This window comes from Mchenga conophoros, linkage group LG7 (assembly GCF_057382185.1).
Source record: "Mchenga conophoros isolate Kocher_MC1m ecotype Shallow Benthic linkage group LG7, M_conophoros_male_GT1.1, whole genome shotgun sequence".
In the NCBI taxonomy this organism is placed as follows: domain Eukaryota; kingdom Metazoa; phylum Chordata; class Actinopteri; order Cichliformes; family Cichlidae; genus Mchenga; species Mchenga conophoros.
In genome coordinates, this window is record NC_140532.1 from 13482600 (window position 1) to 13508397 (window position 25798).

General features: G+C 39.5%; 3 protein-coding genes across 3 annotated transcripts; all 3 read right to left on the reverse strand.

Moving 5' to 3' along the window:
- Positions 1-243: 243 nt before the first annotated feature.
- Positions 244-5219, reverse strand: fbxl22 (F-box and leucine-rich repeat protein 22). Its single transcript, XM_085282213.1, has 2 exons — positions 4539-5219; positions 244-1588 (listed from the first exon to the last, which is right to left on the reverse strand). Exons 1-2 carry the CDS (start codon positions 5108-5110, stop codon positions 1240-1242), a joined length of 921 nt encoding a protein of 306 aa, XP_085138339.1. The 5' UTR covers positions 5111-5219; the 3' UTR covers positions 244-1239.
- Positions 5220-6278: 1059 nt separating this feature from the next.
- On the reverse strand, positions 6279-18890 carry usp3 (ubiquitin specific peptidase 3). Its single transcript, XM_085282214.1, has 15 exons — positions 18407-18890; positions 18084-18144; positions 17450-17587; positions 17154-17237; positions 15366-15447; positions 15023-15102; positions 13427-13540; positions 13077-13190; positions 12719-12868; positions 12403-12509; positions 12070-12150; positions 11833-11951; positions 11594-11707; positions 8384-8451; positions 6279-7805 (listed from the first exon to the last, which is right to left on the reverse strand). Exons 1-15 carry the CDS (start codon positions 18495-18497, stop codon positions 7337-7339), a joined length of 1872 nt encoding a protein of 623 aa, XP_085138340.1. The 5' UTR covers positions 18498-18890; the 3' UTR covers positions 6279-7336.
- A 3028-nt stretch (positions 18891-21918) lies between these two features.
- LOC146569725 (thrombin inhibitor hemalin) lies at positions 21919-25339 on the reverse strand. Its single transcript, XM_085282215.1, has 6 exons — positions 25235-25339; positions 24071-24262; positions 23441-23617; positions 23253-23297; positions 23026-23104; positions 21919-22923 (listed from the first exon to the last, which is right to left on the reverse strand). The coding sequence occupies exons 1-6, from the start codon at positions 25329-25331 to the stop codon at positions 22839-22841; spliced, it is 675 nt and encodes a 224-aa protein (XP_085138341.1). The 5' UTR covers positions 25332-25339; the 3' UTR covers positions 21919-22838.
- Between the last annotated feature and the right edge of the window lie 459 nt (positions 25340-25798).

A 25798-nucleotide genomic window follows, 5' to 3' on the forward strand; every position in this document is an offset into this window, starting at 1 on the left:
TATCTTTGTATCATATCAAATTCACTCGACTTGAACTGCTTCAGTTAATTAAAAATTGGAAAACTGGGTGTCGGAAACTAGCGATTAAGGAGTACCCTGCTGCCGCAGTCACCTGTCATAAATCTGTCACATGGTATTTACAGACACGCCTGTTCAGCCTAATTTTGTCACTATTACGTAAGATGACAACTCAGGCTTAAGGCATTTTTCCTTGGGAGAATCCTTCCTCTCTGGATGGAGATCACGACCACACACGTGTTTGAGGGTTTTTTATGTATTTTACTTTTTAATGCTGGAGTGGTTGTAAAAAATGTAATCAAACCATCAAATGCTATTAAAGGAATAGTTTGACATTTAGGGAAAATGACTATTCAATCATTTGGAGATACACAGAGATGATTGATAACACTCCTATGCCTGTGCTGGAAATAAGACAAGGCAAAAGAAGATCTGTCATTCAGTGTGACAGCAGCTACTTTGCTGGAAGAAGAAACTTCCTGAAGTTTCCATTTGTTGCCTGTCAACTAGTCCTGGCCAAGAGACAGGTCACGTGACCCCTTATGCAAACTCAAATTTTGTCATTTTGTCATTATTTGGCACATGGGAACTCTGGACAATGTCAGGAAAACAACTTGGGACATAGCTTGAGATTGCCTCAGACACTACTGTGTTTGGTTTAGCGTGTTTGGCAGGTGAACTATCTGGATAGAGAGAGCAGAGTGCAGAGAGCAGAACAAAGGCCATGGATACACGGGACTGATACCTGCAGCTGCTCTCACACGGGCACAGACTGACCCAATCGAACGTTGCACAGACTTTGTACAAGCGAGCTGGCAGGTCAAAGATTGTTTTGTGTCTAGTCCAGCTATGTCTATCCATTTGTGTTGTCACATTCTCAAAATCAACAAAAGTTCAGGGCTGCGGTGTGAAAACAGTTTGTGTTTCTGCAGTTGCTAAATGTCTTTTTTTAACCTTTTGATAGAATCGATCTGCTCCCTCCCGTTTCTAGTTTGTGCAGCTCCTGGTGGCATCTTCATCTTTACTACACGTTTTTCCAAAAATGTCAAACTATTTCTTCAAGATTTAAAAGAAATTTATATTTAATGTGTGTCATATAAAAGGTATAACAAAGTAAAATTAAATACAAATCATACAAAACATCACAGTAGAGTCATTACACAGTAAGTTACATGAATGCTCTTTTATGGTCCCAGTTGGTGTGGGTGTGAGCCGCTACCATCAGGAATTCTGCAGGACCTTCTGCAGTGTCCTCCTGATTGGTACCCTCTCCTCAGGCTTGCTGTCGGGGATCAAGTCAGCACTCCTCTCAGCAGTCAGTTGAAGGGCTGGCTTCATCTCCTTACAGTGCTGCAGCCCTGCCTGAGTGATATTCCTACAAAAATCCACCTTCACCTCCTCCAGATTGTCTCCGTGAGCCACCACGCCCTCCAGGCTGCAGTCAGTAATGCGGACGCAGTTCTCTAGGTGGAGGTAGCGTAGCTTCCTGCAGCACTGCAGCACAGAAATCACATCCCGGTCAGTGATGTGTCCACAGCCAGACATGGTTAGCGACAGCAAGTTGGGGCACCTGTGGTAGAGACATCCGTAAGTCATGTCGCTTAACTGAGGCAGGTTTTCACTTTTCACACATAGAGTACAAAACCTGTACTGTGTCATCTTTACTCATAATGCCTTGGGATATATATACTGCGAGATGGACACATGATGTGTTTAATGACAGAGCTGTTAAATACCTAGACCTTCTGTGTACACCGAGTCCCACCGGGCCATGTGTGTTTCCTTTCTTTAAAAAGCTTTTGTGAGTAAGTGAAGAAAAAAAGAGCCGACAACAATTTTAATGAGAAAACCGCTTCTGAAAACAAAATGTCAAGTGTTTCTGTGAAATGCATGCACTGCTGGATTGTCATTCAGTGCACTGCAACCTAGCGGCAGGCCAGAGCTGGTAGACAGGCACCGGGATGGCAAGGGATAGTGAGTGTCATTCATGTTGACAGATGCAGATTACATAAAGACTTACATAATCTTACCACTTCACCACATGTGAGCCCGACATATTCCAGCTGCCTGCGAGTGTTGAGGGCAGTGCCCCAGTAACCTCTGAGCATGCAGTCGATCCATGTGCCCTGCTGCATTGTTGCATGGGCTCAGAGTGAGACTTTAGCAGAGCATGTGATCGGACGCTATTGACATTAATGAAATATTGAGGAAGTCGGGCAGTGCACTAAAAAGAAACAGTTCCATTTAGAGACTCGTTTGTCTTTTTTAATGACATAGGATAGGAAGTGGATAGAAGCAAGAGATAAGAGGAGTAGTATTTTTTTAAACCCATTACATAATCCGCCCTCTCATGGAACTTCCACTGTGCGCAGACTCTTTTGTGTGCTATTCCAATATGTACATACCCACTTATCTGAATCTGTCTTGCACACACACATAGAATATGTGCACTTACATACATACAGGCATTTAGTTGTTGGCGCATTAAAGCACCGCCTCATAGCACCTTGTGTGGAAAATAATTTCTTTTTAATGGGTTTCTTTGTTTGTTCCGTCTGTAAGCTAGTTTTCAAATTCATTCCCATAATATTTCATATATTCGCCAACTGTAGGAACGTAGCAGCTGAATGAAAATGAAAGAAAAGCAAAAACCTTGATCTTCTCAAAGTAGCGAGGGCAAATATAAGTGCTTCCACCTAGCAGTGTGTGCCTAAAATGTTCAGAATTTTTTTTTATGCCTTTAATTTATGTTTGAGACATGATGTAGTTCCCATTGAAAGAAACAGCAGCAAGAGCAGACTGGTCTATGTTGAGCACAAGCAGAACACCACACCACCAACCTGTAATCATGCCTGTAATGAGCCGTTTGGTTTCCTAACGGTTAATTTGTCTGGTCAAATTATCCAGTGAGCTCTAAAAGGAACTGAGACGTAGTGTACATTTACTGTTCGTGTCCTTCAGTCGTTTGAGGGGAAAGGTTTGCGTCAAAAAAAGCCTAAAACATTGCTGGAACCTTCTATTTTCTAGATTTAGTAGTAAATATTTTCCAAAGCAGCTGTCAGATAAATCTCTTAAGCACTTCATAAGCAAAAGTCACGCATGCTCTCGTTATGTAAGAGAAAGCATCAGTTTATCCAAATGGTGCACAGTAAAGATCGGAGTAAAACTACTCAGAAATGTTTAACCAGTCTCATGCCAAAGCTTCTTGTGCCACCCACTGCGCAGCCCACACTATACTGCAAATCAGGCATGTTAATTAATCTTGTATAATTCTAATACTGTGACCTTAAGAAAATTGATTTACTGTAGTTTTCTGGCTCTGCAGAGTATTACACTGAAAGTACACTGCAAAAGAGGCCCAAAGACATGCTATGTTTTATAGTTTTTTCCATGTAGATAAAAAAAGAGACTATAGACACGAGGTTGGCGTCAGAGTTTGCGTGGAGTCTTATCCAGGAAGAGGCAGGCACAGACAGAGCACATGTTCATTCCTCTGACGGCAACAAAGAGCCAATTGTAGGCTCCACCTGCCTGCATAAATCTCCACTATGCAGCTGACTGGGAGGGTCTGGAGCCAAGTCACTCTTTATCACCCCCACAGCCTCTGTGTTCCCTCCCACTTTGTCACGTGCGCTTCCTTTCTTCTGACAATTTGGGAGGGTTTATCAGTATGCAGAGAGTGTGCCTTAAGGACACAGAGATGCAAGCCTCAGACGAAGTGGGTGGTTCTAAACTCTGACTCATCTCACAGCTCTCACATCACAAATCTCAAATTTCACAATACAGGAAGTCCTCACAGGGTTGTACACACACCACTGAGACTGCCCCTTTCCCCCTTTCCCTTCCTCTTGTCCCGGCCAGCTGTGGTGGCCAAGCTCCCTCACATCGACTGTTATTACTGGCTGCCTTGAAGAAATTATCCAGAGACCTCATTACGCCTCTCCGGGACGATTCCTGCCTGGACCCGGCCACGCACACAAGGCCAAAAGCCAAAACGGCTACTTTTCAGCGACCTAACAAGTCCAACTGTCACGTCATTCATTAAATATATTTTGATATGTGACCACAGTTATGTTAGTTAATAGAATCAGTCTTGTGTCCCACAGATGTGTCATTTTTCTGTCTCCACAGCCAGTTGTGGATATGCCATCTGTTTCTAATGATCATGTTCCATGCTGCCTGCAGCTAAACATGGCAGTTAGACTGAGCGACGTGCCTTTAAATGAAAACCATTTGGTTCCCTGATGTGGGTGTAAATGACCCTGAAAGCAACATCCCCTCCCCCAAATTGTGTGAGCATCCTCAAGACACATAAAGAGAGACGCAATTTGTTCTCGTGCCAGTGTCAAGATGAACACAAGCTGTGCCAATGTCATGTTAATTCTACTCTACTTTTAAGGTGTTTAAAAGTCAGTGCTTGAGGTATTATTACAGGATATTACAGTGTCCTCTCTCAGCTTTTATCAGCTGTCATTCTGATCACACAACACAGCAGGGTAGAGCCACACACAAACACTCACATATAGCAGACATGGGCCAGGAACGTGCTGACCAGGCTTTCGTGTTTACTGCAGATGTTCTTCTGAAACGAGCTCTTCAACCAGTCCTCAATGTTGCACACTTGCAGGACCATGCTGGAGTACCAACTAATAGTTAAGTAACGCAACGAGGGTCCCAGCACAAAGTTGTCCTTCCTGAGCTGACAAGGGGAGCTGAAGTGGAGTAGATTCCAGAGACAGGGGTCCAGGAAGACCTCACGCAGCTGATGACAGGTGAGGGACAAACTCCTCCGACTGTCTTTGTCCAGGAAGGAGAAAAGGTGAAGGAGACACTCACGGTTGAGCTGAATGAGATGCATGGTGTGTTGTCCTGAGACATAGAGATAGGCTTTGTCCCTGGGGCAGTGATAGGCCTGCTGGTAAGCAGCAACAATGAGCCCACAGCCCGTATTGTGTGGCCTAGATACATGATGCCCCCTCAGGCACACCACACAGGCCTGCACATATAAGGCCGTAGAGCACGGGCTATTTTGGGAAGACAACTGCTGTGCAGTCAAAGATGGAAGTGTTTGAGCCATACGCTCCCTTTCCATCTGTCATGGCTCTCAACAGGCAGCAAGTGCTGGATTCAGCCAGATGTTTACACTGTCCTGGCCTAGTTCTCAGATACACACTAAGAGACATAAAAAAAAGAGAAACACCTTCACTGGGTAGTGCAGAAACACCCGTGCAACAACTACGGTTAGGGGTCAAGTTGGAGGGAAAAAAACAAACCTAAAACACCTCAAGAATTATGAAAAAATTCTGTGATACTTTTAAAAACAGAGGTAGTGAAAAATAATGGGATGATTTATCAGTGTCAAATTTTTACATTAAATGATTCTTTGCGAAATGTACCAATGTTTAAAAAAAAGTCTGTATTTAATGTACTTAAAGGGATCTGCATTCCCTGCATTGTGATCGAGACCATCAGAGAGCCACATAACGTGGAAAACGCTTCATGTGAGTGAAAGTCACAAGCCGTACGCAGGACTTTGCCTCAAGGAACAGACAGTACTACAACTCAGAGTGTTTGTTCAGTTGGCTCGCAGAGGACGTACAGAGTTGGCAAAATGCAAAATACCATTCAGCCCATGTCATCACTCCACACTTCCTTGCCAGCTTTTTCTACGTCACTCTTTATCGGCGATCTCTATAAAAAAGCAGGACACTGGGAAATTCCACTGCTGGAAGGCGGATCACATTCTGTACTCTGCGTCACCGTGTCACGACGCCCCTTACAAGATCTCCAACGTTGTTTTTTCCACATTTGGGATATAATCAAAAAATCTGAAACAACAAAACAAGGGGGGCACTTGTATCACTGATGGGGACAGAATAACAAACCGCAACCACCTGTGTGCAGGCGATGAAGAGCAGCTGCTCCTCAGCATACAGGAGTGCCTGTTCCTGCCAGAGTGAGACGGCTCACTGGGTGGCACGTGTGCAGGGGGGAGGGTGACTCTGCGAGTGTGTGTGTGTGTGTGTTTGTGTGGGGAAGACAACTTAAAGGCTCTCATTTTAGAAGTCCTACTTGGGTCATATCAAAGCCAGTTAATCATTACAAGGCATAATAAGGGTGTTGAGACAGTTGTATACTGGAAATACACATGAAATATATTTTAGTATGCATGTGTCTACTGTACACACACACACACACACAAATGGAAAAAACTGTTCCTAACATACGCGTCAATAAATAGTTTGATGATATTTAATTTGCATAAAGTACATGAACCTGTTTAGAAAATAGATTCGCAGTATAAGCTTAAAAATAGAGGCTAGTGTAGAAACATTAGTGATGCAGTTCTTTAATTCCTCCAGAGCTGCTCGCTAGGTTAATATCCCTACTCCTGACTAATGAACAGATTTCTATACATGTTTTTCTTCAATATTCACTCCTGCAAAATCTTAACTTGGAACTTCACTTTATTAGTTTTGGTCTTACCATCTTTCCTTGTGACAGTGCAGCAACCACCACCTAACGTGAACCGTGGCGTCTTGTTTGCCTTTTACTGCAGCGGGTCGGCCGGTTGCCGTCGATGATAAAAACAGCCCAACACAAACATCTTAATAAAATGTTCTCCATTGTATTCTGTCATGTTCGTGTTGCCTGGTACACATTTGAAGAGAATTTCACTTCAGGTCCCCGTGTATGGCCATTTCAAATCAACATAAAATGTTACATGATACTCCAGCATCAGTACAGGCAAACTTTTTGAGAATGATCACTTCTTTTTACATTGGTTCTGGTCAAGAAGTTAAAACAACTTTCTAAAGCCCTAATGAGCACCAGTCAGTCAAATGCATTGCATTCTAAATCTTAAAATATCCTCTAATGACTGGAAAACAGAACTACTGGGCTCTTAAGGTGAAAAATATGACATGTGAAACTTTAAAAACAATAGAAATGCCAAATATTACACAGTGTTCTTGACAATGAATCTCTTCAGTCTAGGCTAAACATTGGACCAACTGAGGTTTTCCAAGGCTAAAGCTTCAATACGTTAAACTTTAAACGATCACCTTTGGAATCTATTGGATATGGAGAAGTCTACCTCGGTATGAGGGCACATCATCGAGAGAAAACATGCAAAAAGTCTACTAAACAAATTAAGCAGCAAGTTAAAACATGACGCTTTCAAACAAATCATAACACAAGAGTGAAAATGTGAATGTTATGTGAAAATTATAATCAAGCACGGTGACAAATGTGATTGAGGTGAAGTCGAAACAAAAGTCACGAGCTGGTCTGAGGCAGTGAAATCTCAAAGAATTATTTATTGTGCAACAGTTTGTAGAGCTTGGTGAGATTCTTCTGTTGCAGCCTTGTCTGAGGTATCTGCATCTGCTGCAGCTTTCACTGATACTGTGTCACCCTCAGCCAGTGTAGCCATGTCTTTGTTCACATCTACCTCCTCTTTCTCGCCCGCGACGTCCTCGTGTGACGATGCTGCGTCCGCAAAATCCAGATCTGTAGCTACCGTATCGGCTACGACTGTGTCCTGAGAAACTATTTCCGTAGAAACACTGTCCACAGCTGCAGCGTCCACGGCAGGCTTATTCGTGGCTGTGCTGTTTGATGCGCTTGTGTCAGAGGGCACCTGACCAGTCCTCTCTACGTAGAAGAGGATGTAGGCTTTGGCCTTCCTCACTGTATCCTCATTGGTCAGAGTCACTGTGCTGTCGTTGAAGTGGTACCAGTGACCCTCATGGCTGCCGTATGCTGTATAATGCCCCGACCCAACCCTGTGAACACAAACACACGTCATATTCTGCTGCCTGCTTTCATGCAAGAGTTCATCTATCGTTGCTGAAGCAAGAGGGGAGAATTCAGCTCGACAATATATCAGCAGTGCAACACTGCCACCTAGAGGCCAAAGACAAAAGCACTTTGATTCTGTTTGAATCTAAATGTGTTTTCAAGGACTTGCAGCCTAATGCCTTTTAGCGGCTACATAAATTTTTAAACTGCAGCTTTCACAAAGCGGATGTGATCCGGCTATACAGTAACTCAAAGCTGGCAGATAATAATGCACAGATCCATAGCCCAGTCTTGAATGCATGTTAGGATTCAGTTCCTTATTCTTCTACAACACAAAAAATACACTTGTACAAAAAAAACAAAAAAAACAAAATATGGATCAAGCTGGCCCTTTTATCCAGGGGAAATAATTAGTCATCAAGTTAAATCAGTTATTAATTATAGCTTTGATTCATGACCTCTAAACATGGATGCTTCTTGACTAAGAAAGCTGTGTAATTACCGCATTTTACGCCATCTAACAAATCAGGAAAGCCAGACTCAACAATGTTAAACTACTCACCCAGATCCATGATGCACCACGACAGCAACAAGGTCATACAGGCAGCTCCCTGGTAATGACTTCTCTGGCTGCAAAAACAACAGAGCAAAAGGAAAATGCTGTGGAAATGCCCTTAACACCTGGAAGTGGATACAAGCCACAAACTGGCAGACAGATAATAATCAAAACAGTTTACACTCCTTCAGTTATGAGTAGAGATGTACGCGATTAATGGACTACGTGTTTAAACGCTGCTGCACTATCTAGTCCAGGGGTGGGCAATCTCAGTCCATGAGGGCTGGCGTCCCTGCAGGTTTTAGATCTCACCTTGGGTCAACACACCTGAATCACATGATTAGTTCGTTACCAGGCCTCTGGAGAACTTCAGGACATGTTGAGGAGCTAATTTAGCCATTTAAATCAGCTGTGTTGGTTCGAGGACACATCTAAAACCTGCAGGGACACCGGCCCTCGTGGACTGAGATTGCCCACCCCTGATCTAGTCAGTACCAGAATTACGAGTCAGTTAAGCCTGTTTTTCTTATTTTATTCATGTACAATAGCAGTTACTGGTTGAGCTGGGATACAGGGACACTGACCACTTCCAGTTCACCACACTTTCGATGGCAGTTGAACAGATTAAAGCAAGTAACAACCATGGTAACAAGGCTGTTTTGCAGTATTTTGATGTTTTAAAAAACAAACAAACAAAAAATAAAACAAAGCAGTTGTATATCAGCTTCGCCGGAATAAACTGGATTAGAGCCAAGCAGCCGAGGCCAGGTGTGACCACATTCTTCATGTGGAAGCTCCCAGAAAAGAAGGTCACTGCTGCTAGCACTGCTGAACTCACAGAGCCAAAACAATCTCACTCAGTGCGTGTTTGCAATGGTTTAAATTCTGTTCACTTTTTAATGTTTTCCGAGGATTTTTCTGTCGTTTTGACTAGACCAGTTTTTCCTGTTATTTAGCAAATTAGCTGCCAACATCCCGAGCTCTCACTCATTGCTTGTATTTGTGTACATGTGTTGTTTGACCTTCTGTGTGAAGAACAATGTACAAGACTATTTTTATCTGTTGACAGAGCAAAAGGAGCAGATCTGCAACTGAGCTCTTGGACTGAAAAAAAAAAGTCACACAAACATTAAAGATTTATGTTTGCTAATAATTTTAAAGTACAAACCCAATTCCAAAATAATGTAAAAACAAAAAAGAAAAAAAAAAGTTTTACTACTGTTTACGTTCAACTCCATCTTGGATTGCTAACTCAGGGTTGGTGGGCTCTACCGACTTTCCTAATGAGAAATAAAAGCTGAGTGGGCATTCCACATCAAATTCCATATGGGAACTCAAAAATCCTGAATTCTGGCTTATTCACGAATGCCCCATTAAAAGAACAGCCGGAGAAGCAATTAGCAACTTATCCAGTTAATTGGCAACAGATGATTGGGCAAAAAAAGAGCATCTTAGAGTGACAGAATTTCTCAGAAGTAGACAGAGGTTCACCAATCCACAAAAAATGGCATCTAAAAAAATGTGTAACAACTCTTTATCTGCAGTACATAATAATGAAAGGATTCACAGAATTTGGAGACAAAGGGACAAAGCTTAAAATCCATATTGGATGTGGTGATCTTCACTCAGTCAGCAATGCATTAAAAACAGACATGATTCTGTCATGGAAAACTCCATCATACAGAGAAGCAGCCATATGTGACTTTGATCAAGAAACCTTGCAGTTTTCTCTCAGCCAAAGCTCATTTAAAAGACAGACAAATCAGACAAATCGAAATTTGAAATCCTTTTTGACAGTATGGGAGTGCACGAGTGACTGGAACTTGAAATAGGCCTTGGAAAGACACCATCAACACTGAAAGGCACATATGGGTTTTAGAGCATCCAGATGACATCTTTTTCAAGGTTGGCCTTGCATATTTCAGCAAAAAAATGCTAAACTTTATATGTAACCCTGTCTCTGCTCCTTTGAGATGTGTTGCTGTATATAAAATATATAAAATTCGCTTATATATTGCTTAAAAAGGTACATTTTCTCAGTTTAAACACTGGATGTGTTTTCTATGTTCAATTATGAATCAAATATGGATTTATGAGACATTGGCATTTTACAGTGTCCCAACTACTTAGGAATTGTGGTTGTATGTTAGGAGAAGCTCTCGTATTATAACAAAAAACTGACATACTTATTGCACAGCGGTCAGAAAAGCGATTTGCTGTAGAATAGCACCCCCTGAAGCTCTGGAGCATTCAGACAAACAAGATTAATACTTGTCACAAGTACTCTGAATTCCAGACCTTACATAAAGATCTAATCAAAAGCAGTTTATGCCCAGTATAAAACTGTTTGCACTCTGAAATGAAATGAAATAGACACTCCATGTCCCCGAATCAGACATAGGTGTGAATCAGCCATCACAGCATCTTGCAAAGTTGTGAACACAAGCACGGACCTCCTACGTAACCAGCTGGAGATCTATCAGAAAGTCACAAATGCAGGTGGTAACCACTGATCCAATAATGAAAAATGCATTTGCTACAGATGGTAGTTTAACAACCCAGGTCTGTGCACTACTGTTAATAATTTAGCATATTTCTTTAATACTTTATTATCAATCAGAGCACTCGTGTACATTTTAGGACACCAGCCTCATCAACCAATCACAATCAGTGTCACTGCCAACAACCACAATGTGTTTTTACCATTGTGTTGATATAAATTCTTATTTAGATAAATGTGTGTTACTTTTTTCAAATGTATTTTTTTTTAAGTAACAAAACTATAATGCTTCATTACAAAAAATTCAAACTAGCATAAGTAAACTACGTTCCTGTTGTGATCTTTCCTACCACACTGACTTGGATACCAACAATTTCCACAATGGTAATTTCTGTGAACTTGTTTTTCTGTCGTAAGAGCAGAAAAATGGAAAAAGATGATCATCACTGGCTGTACAAGTGTTTACTGATACAGCACTGTGAGTTTTTAGGAGCCAGCAAAATTGTAGCAAATTTCTGCAAACATTTACTGCAGTTTTTATGAATTTTAGCTGGTGTGTTTTCTCACCAACCTACTCTGGCCTTTGTATTATCTGCCATTAAAAGCATATCTTACGGTCTCCTGATTAAACTGCAGATCAGCATTTGATCTGACTCTTAAATGTAGCTGTTGTGGAAAAACAAAGAAAATAAAAAGGCTGTGAGTGTTGGGCTCACCTCAAGTAAGTAGCCTCTCATGTCCAGACCTTTCAGTGGAAATTCTACATAGGTATCCACCTTGTTTCTCAAAAAGGCAGTCCAGTGGAACCGTTTTAGGTGCAGGCACAAAACCTATGAGTAGAAACAAAAGTGCAATTTATTTAAGAAGTAAAAGCAAACATATGTTTTTATAGTTTAATAGTAGATACAGTGAAGTGTATATTAAAATATATATATATATATATATATAAAAAAACCTTTGGCAGCTTCTGGATCCAAAACTTCTTGGTTGATTTCTGTCTCTTTTTACACTTATGGCAGTAATACAGCTCTGTGTCATCGAGTTCTTCCAGGTCGGTGAAGCTATGTAAGCAGTCTTAAAGAAAAACAAAAACAAATACACACAAAAAAATTGAAAAGCTCTGAAGAATTTTAGTGTCACAAACTTTGAAACTAGGCCTATAAAAGATCATTTTTGACTACAAGAAACTTACCACGTAGAGTGCATGTTGGCACTGGCTCTTGGTCCTTATTTCTCTTTTGTCTGAACTGACTGGGAATGTCCAAAGACAGATCTGAGTAAAAAACACACAAGGGGAAAAACATGACGTGTCACGCACCATCAGGCTATATCAAGTTTAACTCTATAACTCTATAATAAATGGCTTTTCATTCATTTATTTGCTTTATGATGTAGAGCAACAATAAAAAGATTTGCTACAGAAACCCAAATTTATTTTTGTGTTATCTTGCCAAACACTGACACATGAACTTTGCTGTATGGGACAACAAAAGCCGCTCAGTGTGTGGTTTCGTTTATGTCTTACCAAGAAATGGATCAAACTTTCGAGATTCTGTCCCACAAATTAGGCAGTTGACTTCATTCTGAAGTATACCACCAAAAATGGATGTCACAACACTGGCGGTCCCATTTCTGTAAAGAATAAAAAAAACAAAACATGCAGTAGCTTTTACATTCAAGTTATAGTGACTTACTGCTAAATATGGTCATGCCGATAGTATATTGTTACAACTAGTCTGTGTTAACTGGAAAAAAGTAGGAAATATTAACTATATGCAAAAAAATTCAGGATCCCGCTGAGACAACAAAAGCAAAATCAGTGTATGGTTAGAAGGACTCACGTGCAGCATTTGCCATCTGTACTAGAGAGTCTGACTCCATCCTGAGGTGAGACTGGATGAGACGCGCCGTTACGGCTGTACTGTAGCTCCCTGTGGAGGTGGTCCAGTAAGTAACGCATGAATTCATGGGCATCCTGCTGCTGATAACCTCTGCACACACAAACACAGCTTTAAATTGCATTCATGCAATGACTCACAATGGTTTATTGCAGTTTTTTGAAACACAATGCACCTTTGTTAGTAGTGTGACTAAAAACGGTAACACTTCGGAACAACAACAGAAGTGAAACGGAAACAGTTTCCTGCTCTGCATTAGCAGCTTAACTTATAGAAAACAGTTTTTACAATGTGGGTGTACCTGAAACTTGGCATGATTTTCCATATGGCATAAAACAAGGAGTCTGGACTGAAGGCGGTCTGGTTCCCTTGCCATAGGGAACAGAGAGTTTTCCTGAATTCCTCCACCAAAGATCTGTTCAACATAAAGAAACTTTATTTTAGACTTAACCGAAATAATTTTCTGGATTTTTAAATTATACCTGATTTTTTCTTCTTCATTTGCCTACCCATCTTTTCCTTTTCAGCAATAACATTAGAACTGGATGCCTTACAGAACCACTCACAACTAACAATGTTGCCAATTTTACTTGCTGAAATTAACGTTAATTATTGCCCATAAATCGTCCCTCCTTCAGAAGAGGACCTTACACACTGTTGTCCCCTTGGCTGCGGGTGTGGTACATCCTTCTTCCTGCCGTCTTACCACTGCGTAGAGCCACAGCAGGCAACTCCTTGAAATAGCAGCTGAACTGCTCGATGTTGCTGTCAAAGAAACAAATTTTGCCATCAGTCGTCTCAAACGTAACATCAGCAGACAGGTCACGAATTAAAGGAAAGAGCAGGAGAGTGTCAAAATAAAATGCTGGACGATTAAACGCTGGGAGAACAGGTTCAAAGCACCTTCGCATTCTAAAAGTCTCTAAACCTTCAGTTGAAATAGCAATGTCCCAGTATGCCCCATGAACTGAAGCAGTGTTATCCTGAAAATATGGAAATGCTTCTAGTAAAAATACCCCAGTATAACACACCTACCAGATCACCTCACTATAGGGATCGAGGATCCAAGTTCCAAATACACTATATGCACAAACGTACTGGGTGACAACATCTGCAGGAGCTTCTGTATCTATTTGCAGATACAGTATAACAGGCTTTTGACAATTTTGCCCGTTCATCCAGAAGAGCCTTTGTGAGGTTAGACACTAATGTTTAACAAGAGGGCCTGGCTTGCAATCTAAACTCTAATTCATCCCAAAGTTATTCAATAGGGTTGAGGTCGGGCTCTGCGAGACAGTCGAGCTCCCTTCTCTAAAGGTTCCCACACAGTTGGATACATTTTTCACAAATGTTGGTAAAGGAAGAGTGCATGGATAGGTGCTTGATTTTATACAGTGGGGCAAAAAAGTATTTAGTCAGCCACCGATTGTGCAAGTTCCCCCACTTAAAATGATGACAGAGGTCAGTAATTTGCACCAATTACTGCAGGTGGGGGAACTTGCACAATCGGTGGCTGACTAAATACTTTTTTGCCCCACTGTACAGCTATGTTAAAGGGCCTGAATTCACTGATTAAGAGGTGTGGCTCAAAGTTACATATAATATATGTACATGCTTTCAAACAAAGTTAACTTCATATTTGAAGGGATGATGCTGGAACCTAACATACATCCAACCTTTGGACTTTTAAAGCAAGAGTAAGTGTGGAAAACCTGAAAAAAACATGCTGTGGTCCACACAAGGTTTTAACCTTTGTTTTCATGTTTGTTGGCAACCATGAATGAAAAAAACTACAGCTGAAACTGTCTTAATACATCTAATTATTTATTCACTGACTTTAAAGAGGCAGCAGAAGTTGCCAGGTGATGACAACCTGACAAAATAAAATTCAAAGCAACAAATTTGCTTATTCGTGACATTTTTTAGATGTTCAAATTACTAATCAATATATTGAAAATGAAAAAAAGAAAAAAGATATTTTGCAAGAATACTAGCTTCGTTGTCTGTAAATGTGGAACCCCACTGCTCTAATCCTTTAGCATTGTGACTAAATGTGTATTATCAGGGAAACCTGGCCTTTGACTGTGTCTTGTTTCCAAGCAGCCTCTGTAATCCCCCTAACTGTGCCCCAGACTATATTAATAAAGGATGACTGCTCGTGGGGCCCTGGCTCTACAGGGGCAGAGCCACTGAATTGTGCCACAGACTCGGTTCATCACCCACATACCTCGTCCTCAGTGCACTTACCTGAGGGACTGCAGAATGGCATTCATGAAGCATGTGTTTCCAAGGTTGCGCAGGCCTGTAGCACATAGAGCCACGCCATCCTGAGAGAGACGAGTATATGTGCATGTTTAAAGCCATATGGAAAAATTCTGCTGTAAGCTAACATTTAAAGTCAGTTGGCGTACAGCTCTATAAAGACGCTGTGACTCATTTAATTGAAGCCCTGCACCACAGTGTAAAAAATAGTCTTGCAAAAGTTTTAAGAGTGGTGCAGTCTTTTGTGCTGGGAGTGTGATTCTAAAGTAGCTGCTATCTTTACTTCTTTTTTCAAGGCAGCAAACATTTGCCTTGAACTATTACTTACACTGTCTTTTAACAGCTTGCCATCTCCTGCTGGGCTGTCCTGAAGTTTCCTTTTCCTCTGTCGCTCACCCATTAGTGCTGAACTGTAAGCAGAAAAGATTACTTGCGTCACCTGGATAAAGCAGATTACTTTGGTGCATGTCTTAACTTGCCTAGCATACTCTTAGAGTAGGGCTGCAGGTATCAATTATTTTAGTAATCAAGTAATCTATCGATACTGAAATATTTTTAAGTTGAACTGTTTTACAAAATTTCTAATGAAAAAACAAACTAAACTCTCTGATTGTTCAAACATGCCATACTGAATTACATTTTTAACTAAACATTTTGTTTAATGCAGAACTATAGAAATAATCTCAAGTAGAGTCAGAGGTCAAACTTGAATAAAACGAGATGTATATGCAAACTTGTCCAAAATAAAGACAATGTTGGATAATACCTCCCACCCACTGCATGACATGCTGGTCAGTCACAGGAGCACCAGAGTACCAAAAAGCACCACTGAATGACACAGGAAATCATTCCTGCCTGTGGCCATCTCCCTGTACAACTCATCCACTTAACACACTGTATACTGCAATAGCTACACCCTTTTTGCACATGCTCTCCTCTTATTCAGCTATTTATCAATAGTGACTTATATGCATACAAGTCATGTATATATTGTGTCTATTTCTTACTTAGTGTATTGTCTTTGTTACCGTTTATACTGGAGCACTGTAACCAAAATAATTTCCCCTAGAGATCAATAAAGTATTCTGATTCTAAAACTAAACTAAGGCATAAAAACTTACCTTTACTGTATTCTTGGAAGGCTCTTCCTATGTTGATGTTTTAGTGTTGTCGAAACAGACGTCTTGTAGACATTAATTAATACTGATAATAATTCAGTGTCCAGCTTAACAACCACCAAGACAATGACTCAGAATGTACTGGCCCATGTACATTTTTCATTGTATTGTTTAAAAAAAGCTATTTAATTAATACAATATTTTATATTACTTCAATTTCAATCTGAACAGTGTTACAAAAGCCTTGAAATTATTATAGTTTACTACACTCCATCCCCCCTTTAGACTCATCCCTGTTTGCTGCAGGTTTCACTTCAATGTAAAAACAGCCTTCAGTAAGCTGTATAATTTAAACATGGTGTTAGACTAAGTTAACAGTTCGTCTGCAGATTTTAATACAACTTCTGGAGGTTTACTGCAGATTTTTGCGCGGTGTAAAACAAATGGCGGTGGATGGAGCAGCTACAAAGTTTGTCTGAGTTTGTTGATCAGGTGCTTTGATGATGACCTCCTGCTAGCTGTTTCCCAGTAAGGATTTTATTGGTGATCACTGTTCCTATGATCACTGTTCCTGTGTTTTCTTTCACTCAGTCAGAGCTCAGCGTGGCTCCACCTCTGTATACAAACTCCAGCTACGCGTTTAATTATGTCGGCATCATCATCACTGCTGCTGTTGTGTTTTTGTTCAAAACTGGGAGCTGTGTGGGCTTAATGTTGTCAAACTTTTTATTCACATGCTGGTCCTTAATATGTTTGAATTTCTGTTTTTCGTGACAAATGCAGGTGAAAAACTCGTATTTATATCATTTAACACAATGGTGTGTGTGTGTGTTAAATGAACCATTGAAGCAAAGAATTTGCATTGACAATTTTTTATAATCGAACTACTCGATGAATCATTGCAGCCCTACTCTTGAGATATCAAAAAAAGTTGTCCTTTTTAAACAGTAAAAGGCAACCATGACAGTAAAATGAGGAACATATTGTTTAATACTTACTTTTCTAAACTCTGAAGATGTTCCCGCAACTTCTGCACTTGCCCAAGTTTGGTGTCGTTCACAACAAATTCATCACATCTGTAACTATTAAATACACATTAACAACAAAATATTATTATTACAAATATACTAATATTGTTACATCTTTCTCCGGTAGCATAGAAATGTGGAAGAAATTATTACAATCGATACAGATTTTAATAAAGTTGGATCATTTTATTTTATTTTTTTAAATGACAACACAATCCTCTGACTGGTAAGAGATGAGTCAGACTGTAGTCAGAGAGAACACTTACCAAAACACACTGTAGCTGCTGCAGTCCATGCAAACAGAATGATGGATTTTCTCTTTTTCATGTTTCTCACCCTTCCTTTGACTAACACAAAGGACTTGATTCTCTTCAAAGTGTTTCTTTGCATGCCCATTGACATATCTATGAGGAAAGAGACAGCTTTATAAACACACATCTGGAATTTCCTTGAAATGACTCAATAGTTATGCTCAAAAATGTATTTATTTTTAGTTAAAAGGTTTTACGCAATTACACAAGGGGAATGTTTTAAAATCAGAAGTGTTTTTTCCCGTCCCAGAAGTTTAACAAGTGTCTGTTGTGTTATAAAGCTTACAAATGTGAATTGAATTCTGGAAACACATTTTTTGTTTAAAAAAAAAAGGTTTGGCAGAATATTTTTTTACGTTTTATTAAACAGAATAAGCACAGGCTAGGGCCAGTAGGATCGATCATATTAAAATCACAACTGAGGGTTTTTCACAGTCATCTCAGTGACCACCGGCTGCAGTCTACACCGCTTTATTTAGTGTGTCCTTAAGTGACTGAATGATTGAAGTTGTTTGTCCCAAAGTCAATAGCTTCCTTAATAAAATTACTAAGAGGGCGGTTTAGCGGACAAAACAAAACCAAAACTCACCGTCCACAATGAACCATCAGACAGGTAAGGCAAATCCATGGACTTTTATTAGACCTGCAAACTGAACATAAAAGATGACTCCGTTTAATGAACTCGCATATGTAAATGAATAATTCTCTCAACAGCCATAAAGATATGGCGAATTGTGATTTGCCCTTGCGATATCTGCTGTTGACTCGTGGCTAGTGCTTACCTAGCAGACAGAAATATGGCAGTCTGCTCACAAGTTGGCATCCAAAAATACTGCGCACCGAGCTACGCTTATGTACAACGAAATTAATTTTACTGAAGTAAAATGAAAGACAGAAAAACGCTCCTCTTACCGTTGCAACACCAGGAGGACGGAGTACCGTTAGGGAACCTGGAAGAATCAAAGGCACCGCTTATGTTTGAGCTCAGATGAGGGCACTCCATCAGCTCACGATTGTGAGTGAACCGACTTTATAACCAGCACTAACACACCAACGGTACCGGGACCCGGGAAGCTAACAATAGTTAGCCAATTAACCTAAAACTAGCTAGCTAACGTTAGCAGATCTACTACTTCTGGTGGCGAACGCACGTTTTCCTGCTTTTGCTTACGCCGACGCGTTATGCAGCTATTGTATAGCTTCCATAATTTCACATTAAAACTGTTTACATAAATAAAAAGAGCCGCTGCTTCCACCCGCACATACTGTAAGATGAAATCGTAACCTTATCCTTGGTGTTAAGAGGTACCAGATAACTGCTGGCGCTTTCCACAAACAAATGGAAATAACTTGAGGAAGTGACGTACTGTCTGCCGGCTCACACACACACACAGACAAAGATTAAAAACTTAACCAGAGAATTTTTCCCACCACTTCCGTTTTCGTCCCCCCCTTTTAACTGCTGCTTAAAGCTGGCCAAAGCCACGTTGTAAATCGACCTTACTCTGGGACAGCAGCTCTTTCTGTCATGTTTACTGATATTTTGCTACTCCAGTTTTTAACAAAACAGCAGCTATTTTCATTTTGAAATTGCATGTAAACGCATAAGTAGCTTATAACACTAGTAAAGGTTATGTTCTTAGTAGTTACACAAATATTAACATCAATTTTTGCCACGTCCTCTATAACGTTTTGTTTTGTTATGTTTTTCGTCGCAGGTCATTAGTAAGTTTCCCTTGTTTAAACCTCGGTCGCCAACACGCATGCGAGCTTATGATGACGTCTATTTTCGTGTTTCGGCATCGTGTGCTGTCCTGTAGGTGACAAAGGGGACTTTAACGTTTAAAAACTTTAACAGTGTCACCACGTAACTCTGCAATTAATCGCTGGGATTTGAGTTGTAGTAAATCTGAGGATAGAGATTGTTTGCCAAATTATTAGGGAAATGTAATAATTTGTTTCTTGGGCCTCACGACCACTTTACATCAATTTTGTAAAACGCGACGATACAAGATTATCAATATTTAAGATTTTTTTTATGTGGATATCATTCTGGTCAACTGGGATGTTGATGAAAAATTACTATTATTCAATCATACCTAAAAAAATTACTTAATGATTTTGTTACCATTTAATAACCGAGTAAACGTGGACAGATGCTACTTCTACCTGTAAAGCTTCATGGTCTGTTAAAATTACATATCACTGATTAAGTAACCTATGAAAAAAGTGAACTTTTACCATTAACAACTAACAGATGAACCTATTACACAGTGTCTTTAAATGTAGAAAGTAGTCAGTAACTAGGGCCTTAATCCACTGACCACATTAGCTGAAACTGCAACATGTGCCTTTTGAATATTGGAGAATAGTTTCTAATATAATCTACACATAGCTAAAATTTATTTAGCATATTTAGGACTATGCTCCACATGAATACATTATAAAGTGAAATAACAAAGAAAAACTAGATCTTGACACTGGTCCCCTTTGCAGAAGGTGTCAAGTAATAAGCAGTAATGCAGGGTTCATCTTTCTTCACCTTTAAAGGTCCCAACGCATTCACCCCATTATTAAAAGTTATCATGCACTCACTTCTAGATTATTAGTTACACATTTCTAGTACCAGGTTGGACCCCGTTTTGGCTTCAGTGCTTCCTTAATCCCTTTTTGGCATAGATTGAACATTCATCACAGATTCTGGTCCATTGACAGATCCATGCTTTGGGGTTGTTTACCCCAAATTCTGACTCTGCCCTCCAAATTTTACAGCAGAAGTTTCATCAAACAAAGCAACATTTTTCCAACTTTTCTGTTGTCCCAGTTTTTTAATGAAGTCTCTCTTTCCCACCTTTAGCTGTCAGCAGTGGCACTTGATGTCGTCTGCAGCCGTAGTACATCTGCTTCAATGTTCGACATTCAGAGATGCGCTTGTAGATATCTCAGTTGTAACGACTAAGATCTGAGTTACTGTTGCTTTCCTATCTGCTCGAAGCAGCCTGACCATTTTCCTCTGACATCAGCAAGGCATTTTCACTCTGAGAACTGCCACTGTATAAATTTTCTTTTTCAGGCCATCCTCTGTAAACCCTAGAGATGGTCTGTGGGAAAATTCCAGTAGATCCGTAGTTTCTGAAATACTCAGAGCAGTCTGTCTTGCACCAACAACCATGCCACATTCAAAGTTGCTTAAATCACATTGTTTCCCCTTCTGACACTTGGTTTGAACTTCAGCAGGACATCTTGACCATGCATGTGATTCTCTTATTAGAGGTTTGCTTTAAGAAGCAGATTTCATTTATTTATTTATAAAGCACATTTAATGACAACACAGAGTTGACCAAAAAAAAAAGAAGTAATAATTAAGCAGTGACATTAACATCAACAACAGGTAAGAAAATTAAAAGAAAATTAGGATAAAAAGAATTGGTAACTCTCATGTAGTATCGAAAGCCAAAGTGAAAAAATATGTTTTAAGATGGGATTTTTAAAAAGTGACAGTTGAGGCCTTTCTAATGTGGAGAGGTAGATCGTTCTACATATTCGGCGCCACAACCACAAGCGCCCGATCCCCTCTATGAACCATCCTAGACTTGTGTAAGGTAAGATGTAAATGATCACTTGATCGAAGGGCTCTAGAGGGCGTACAAAGCTCTAAAAGGTCAGACAAATAGTTTGGTGCGTGGCCATTTAGCGCTTTATAAGTCAAAAGTAAGATTTTACATTTAATTCTAAAAGTCACTGAAAGCCAATGAAGGGAAGCAATCACCGGAGTAATATGTTGGTGTCTCTTCACACGAGTCAAAAGGCGGGCGCTCAGATGAATAGTAATTTTCACCTTTATTCTCACCCTAATAAAGTAGTGGTTTCACATGTTGTTTACTGATTTTTTTTAAAAAATGAGCTCCTGCTGCCCACATAACTTTCTGAAAGTGTGCTGTATTTTTTCTACCGTAGTCATGGAAATGAAGCAAAAGAATGTTGATTATCTACCCTAACCCCTGATTCTGTGAGAGTAGTGTAGCTCTCTCCTAGATGGTAAGAAAACACCAAAGTCCATTTGTACACATTACAGCCTGCATCAGGCCCAGAGCAGATACTGTATGTGTGTACTTGCATAATTCCCACATGGAAGTCAGGAAATACCAATGAATGAAAAAGATTTAAGATTGCAATGCAATATTGCGAAATCTGTGATTACCTCTCTGCAGATTACAAATAGTTCTATCCTGTTTGCCCAAAGCTAATTGTAAAATTAGCCACATGGAGGTGCAGATGACGAGATTGGACAAGGACCCATGTTTTTTTGTTTTTTTTTAAAGAAAAGTCACCTTCTGCAGCATGGGACATTCTAGCCAATAATGCAGCTGCATATATCCCAGCTGTATTTCTGGAATTAACAGTGAAAAAAATTAACATCCAAATAAAAGAAACAGCATCTTTTATTGAACCAATCAGACAATGTTACAGTTGAATTTGATCACTTTTCAACTTTGCTCCAACTCAAACAGTACAAAAGCACCTTAAGAAGAACACCCTGTAAAGTAAAACAACGCTCAGGATATTTCCAGTCTTTTTGAACATTTATCCCTCCTCACTAACAAAAAATAGAAAAAGACATTAAGATCAATTTCTACCAGCACATTTATTAAAATCAAACATTCCATGTTCTGTGAATACTTTTTATACCCTGAATACAATACAAAATAAAGCAATACTAAATGAAGAATATGAAGATGTGAGAAGATAGGAAGGAATGCGTTTTTTATATTTAGATCATTACTGCCTGTGCAAGAGTTACGAATGCTGAGTAAGAAAACATAATCACAGAGAGTGCGTAAGACATCATTGTACAAAAAACAGTTCTAAATATACGTGCTGGGCTTCGAATTGGCACGTGCATTCAGACCTCAGACGTTTTTTCATCAAATCCCCAGGTGTCGATGCAGTTTTGGAAACAGTGAAATATTATGAGCTCAAACTACTAACAGCCTTTCAAGCAACAAACGAATGTGAACTTGTTTCCTGTCTCCTGCCTATGTTTGAATGCTTGTGTAAAACATCTGCCTGGGTTCTAATGACCCCAAATTATTGATGCAAGTCTTTCAGGGTTTTTTTTTTTTTGATTATTTAACTATTGCTACTATTACAACAATCTATTTTCTATTCATTTAACAATGACTAATTCTATTGATCAAAGCTTAAAAAATAATTAAGAGATAGAAATGAAATAAAACACAATATTTCAATAATGTAATGACTGTTATAAGGAAATCAAAACTAGTGGACGGATTATTGCCCAAAACCAAGCTGGTAAAATCTAAATGTTGCTCTTTGAAGTTTTCTATGACATTTCAATGTCTCTCTCTGCCTGAAGAGGCGCATCAGCCTGGGGCTCTTTACTTTTCCCAGCACCCTTCTTCTTTTTCCTACAGGAAGTAAAACGAGTATTAAAGTAATTGTAGAAAAATTGCCATTACCAGTGGGGAATGATCTTTCTTTTCGTTTAAGGCAAACAAAATTGTTCTTACTTTGACTTAAGCGTTAGGAAAACCACCGTTCCGATGATAGCAACAACGATGAGTGCAAGCAAAACTCCACAGATGATCGCTGTTAAAGAGGGTGGCAGTTTAACAATAAGGTTTGTGTAAATGGATATGGTGCTAAGCAAAAAGCTAGTGAGAAGTTGACTCATAATAGTTAAAACAATCTGTTTTTCTCACATTATGTCCTTTAAGGTTAAAGTGTGTCTACTGACCAATTGGAGTGTCTGGCTCATCCTCCTCTGCCTCATTACCATCAACTTCAAACAAAAAACAAACAAAAAACATGTTATCGTACTGCGTGTTTTTTTTAAATTAACACTGACTCATTAATTAATATTCAATAACATATTGATATATTAACATGTAACAGTGACAGTAAAAGAGAGATGTGTGTGCTCACCATGGATGCCAGCACAGGTGGAGTTGCAGCTGATAAAGTCAAAAAATCTGTTTCCATTTCCGAGGCATCCGGTCCAAAGGAATCTTTTGCATTTGTCATAAACAGAGTCATAGTAGTACCTCAGATATTTTCCATTGCATGTACCTTCCACCTTTTTAAAGTGGCAAGCTTTCCTAGCTGTGGGGAGAAAACATCATCGTCACTGATCACTGAGAGTATCCATAACAATGGCTGCTAATTAACTGATTGATTAATTATAACTGTAAGGCAAATCACCCGAGTCATTTACTTATTTTTAGGAAGATGTGCTCTTTCACCACTTGGTGGCGCATTGCAAATACTCAATAGCGCCTGTCCTTCCTACAGCTGCTTAGGACTTAAAGAAATTGCATGTGGACAAAACTGTTAAAAAAGGTTTTTGTGCTGATAATATGCGACACAATGATCATTTTTCTTTTTTCTTCTGTCAGTTTCTCTCTCAGTCAGTTACACTGAAGGAGTTGTCTGGCCTAGGCCAGGGCTAGTTTATGTTCCCAAGTTCTTCAGAAGATGTTTTATGTGTGTTTGGATTGGATTTTGCATATTAAGTTGTAAGTGGTTAGAAAACGATTTATTCAAAATGATTCTTACCATCCATAGGGTAGACATCTTCTGCATTGACTGAACAGTTTCTCAAGCACTCTCTTTCAGTTTGGAAACGGTTAGCATTTCCTCCTTCACCGTTGTACAGGAAAGGGCTGCACTGATCTTTGCTGACATCATAATACACAGCAAAGTTGAAGCTTGTTCCCTGACCCGCATCAGCAGGTAGTCGACAGAATTCTGTTGGATGAGAAAGAACATAATGTAAGAAACATTTTATATGCAAAAAAAAATTTGAGTGGATGTTTTGGTTTTCAAATAATACACATAATATAGTATACTCTAAAATATAATGTTCAAACAGAAATGTAGCTAATGTTTAACTAACCTCATCAGCAGAGACCAACTCCCTGTTTTTATGATGGCAATAAAAAGTATCATTTATGGCACATTTTCAGCTCTCCCGCCCTTCATAGGTTTCACAGTAAGGAAGTGGTTTCAAACTTTTTATAAACATAGTTAAACTTTAATTCAATTAAATATCCATTAATTTAACCTGCTATTACCTTATGGGTGCTGAAAAGCTGCACCCTTTCCTATTCTATTACTCTGTGGTGCAGTGAGATGAAGTTGTGCGTTAGTGTCGTTTTAGCTCAGCATGTCCATAACGGTCAGGCTCAGACAAACACGATCTCAGTGCTTTGTGCAGTCCTGAAGAATATGTAAATAACATTTACAGTATGGTAAACAGCCAGAGTGAAAACAGTCATTGTTGGCATCAGTTGGAAGTCGCTACATGACTTATGTCTCGTTAGACTTGCAAAATAAATATAAACATTTTTTTTCCTATTGAACTGATTAAAATAGGTCTAAGCAACACTCTATGTGATTCCACACACTGCACCAGTGCGTGGTGCAGTTCATCCACTCATCTCAGAAAAACTGATAACAGAATCGCCATGTTGGGCTGAAAGGACTGAAGGTGAAGCTTATCTATTTGATTCAGTTTTGGTCACCAATCATGTACATATTAAAAAACGAAACAAAAAAAAAACAGCAACACAAGTCTCCAGTCTTTGTGATTTTTCACTAAAGATGAGCTCAGTGAGCTGAAAGCCTGGTTGATAATGAAAAGTAAACCTCACGTATAAAAAAGCGCTCGGCTATTCTTTTTGTTTAGCAAGTTAAAGAAGAAAAAAAAGTTTTATATACCTGGAATGTTGGAATAGCCGATTTGGAAGGCTGAGAACACAATCCCCAACACCAGAAGGCCCGTCATCGTGCTGCTTGCCTTTGTGCTGTCTTTCATGGAGTGAGAGAAGGTTATAAACTACAGTGGGAGTGGGTGGTCATAACTGACCTTTGGACCAGAGTTTCTCTAATGGGGACACCTTTAATCGAAACAAAGGGTAGTCATAGTGCTTTATTACATTTACTGTATAGAAGAAGTTAAAAACAGTTATTGCCACTCCTATTTTGTGTTATTGTGATCGCGTACAACACAGCAGAAACATACACATATACACTCACCGACCCTTTTTCAGGTACAGCTGTTCATGCTTGCTAACAGAAGTATCGCATTGCTGTAACTTCATGGATTTGGATATGAAGATATGGTCAAGATGACCTTCTGAATTTCAAACTGAGCATCCAAAAGTATAAGAAAGGCTCAAAGCTTCAAGAAACCAGTTTTTATATATATTGTTACAACCTGACTCAAAGGCAACATAAATATGGAGACCAACACCAGAGTTTCATAAATAAGAGGTTTTATTT

What these genes read in the sequence shown, in the direction of transcription:
- fbxl22 (XM_085282213.1), bottom strand. Translation starts at nt 5,110, where the DNA reads ATGGAAAGGGAGCGTATGGCTCAAACACTTCCATCTTTGACTGCACAG. An exon ending in CTGGCCCATGTCTGCTATAT is followed by an intron (nt 1,589 to 4,538) that starts GTGAGTGTTTGT and finishes TCTCTACCACAG; the next exon opens with GTGCCCCAACTTGCTGTCGC.
- usp3 (XM_085282214.1), bottom strand. Translation starts at nt 18,497, where the DNA reads ATGGAGTGCCCTCATCTGAGCTCAAACATAAGCGGTGCCTTTGATTCT. An exon ending in CTGATGGTTCATTGTGGACG is followed by an intron (nt 17,588 to 18,083) that starts GTGAGTTTTGGT and finishes CTTTCCTCATAG; the next exon opens with ATATGTCAATGGGCATGCAA. An exon ending in AAAGTTTGATCCATTTCTTG is followed by an intron (nt 12,151 to 12,402) that starts GTAAGACATAAA and finishes TTTTTTACTCAG; the next exon opens with ATCTGTCTTTGGACATTCCC.
- LOC146569725 (XM_085282215.1), bottom strand. Translation starts at nt 25,331, where the DNA reads ATGAAAGACAGCACAAAGGCAAGCAGCACGATGACGGGCCTTCTGGTG. An exon ending in CGGCTATTCCAACATTCCAG is followed by an intron (nt 24,263 to 25,234) that starts GTATATAAAACT and finishes CTCATCCAACAG; the next exon opens with AATTCTGTCGACTACCTGCT. An exon ending in AGATGTCTACCCTATGGATG is followed by an intron (nt 23,618 to 24,070) that starts GTAAGAATCATT and finishes TTCTCCCCACAG; the next exon opens with CTAGGAAAGCTTGCCACTTT.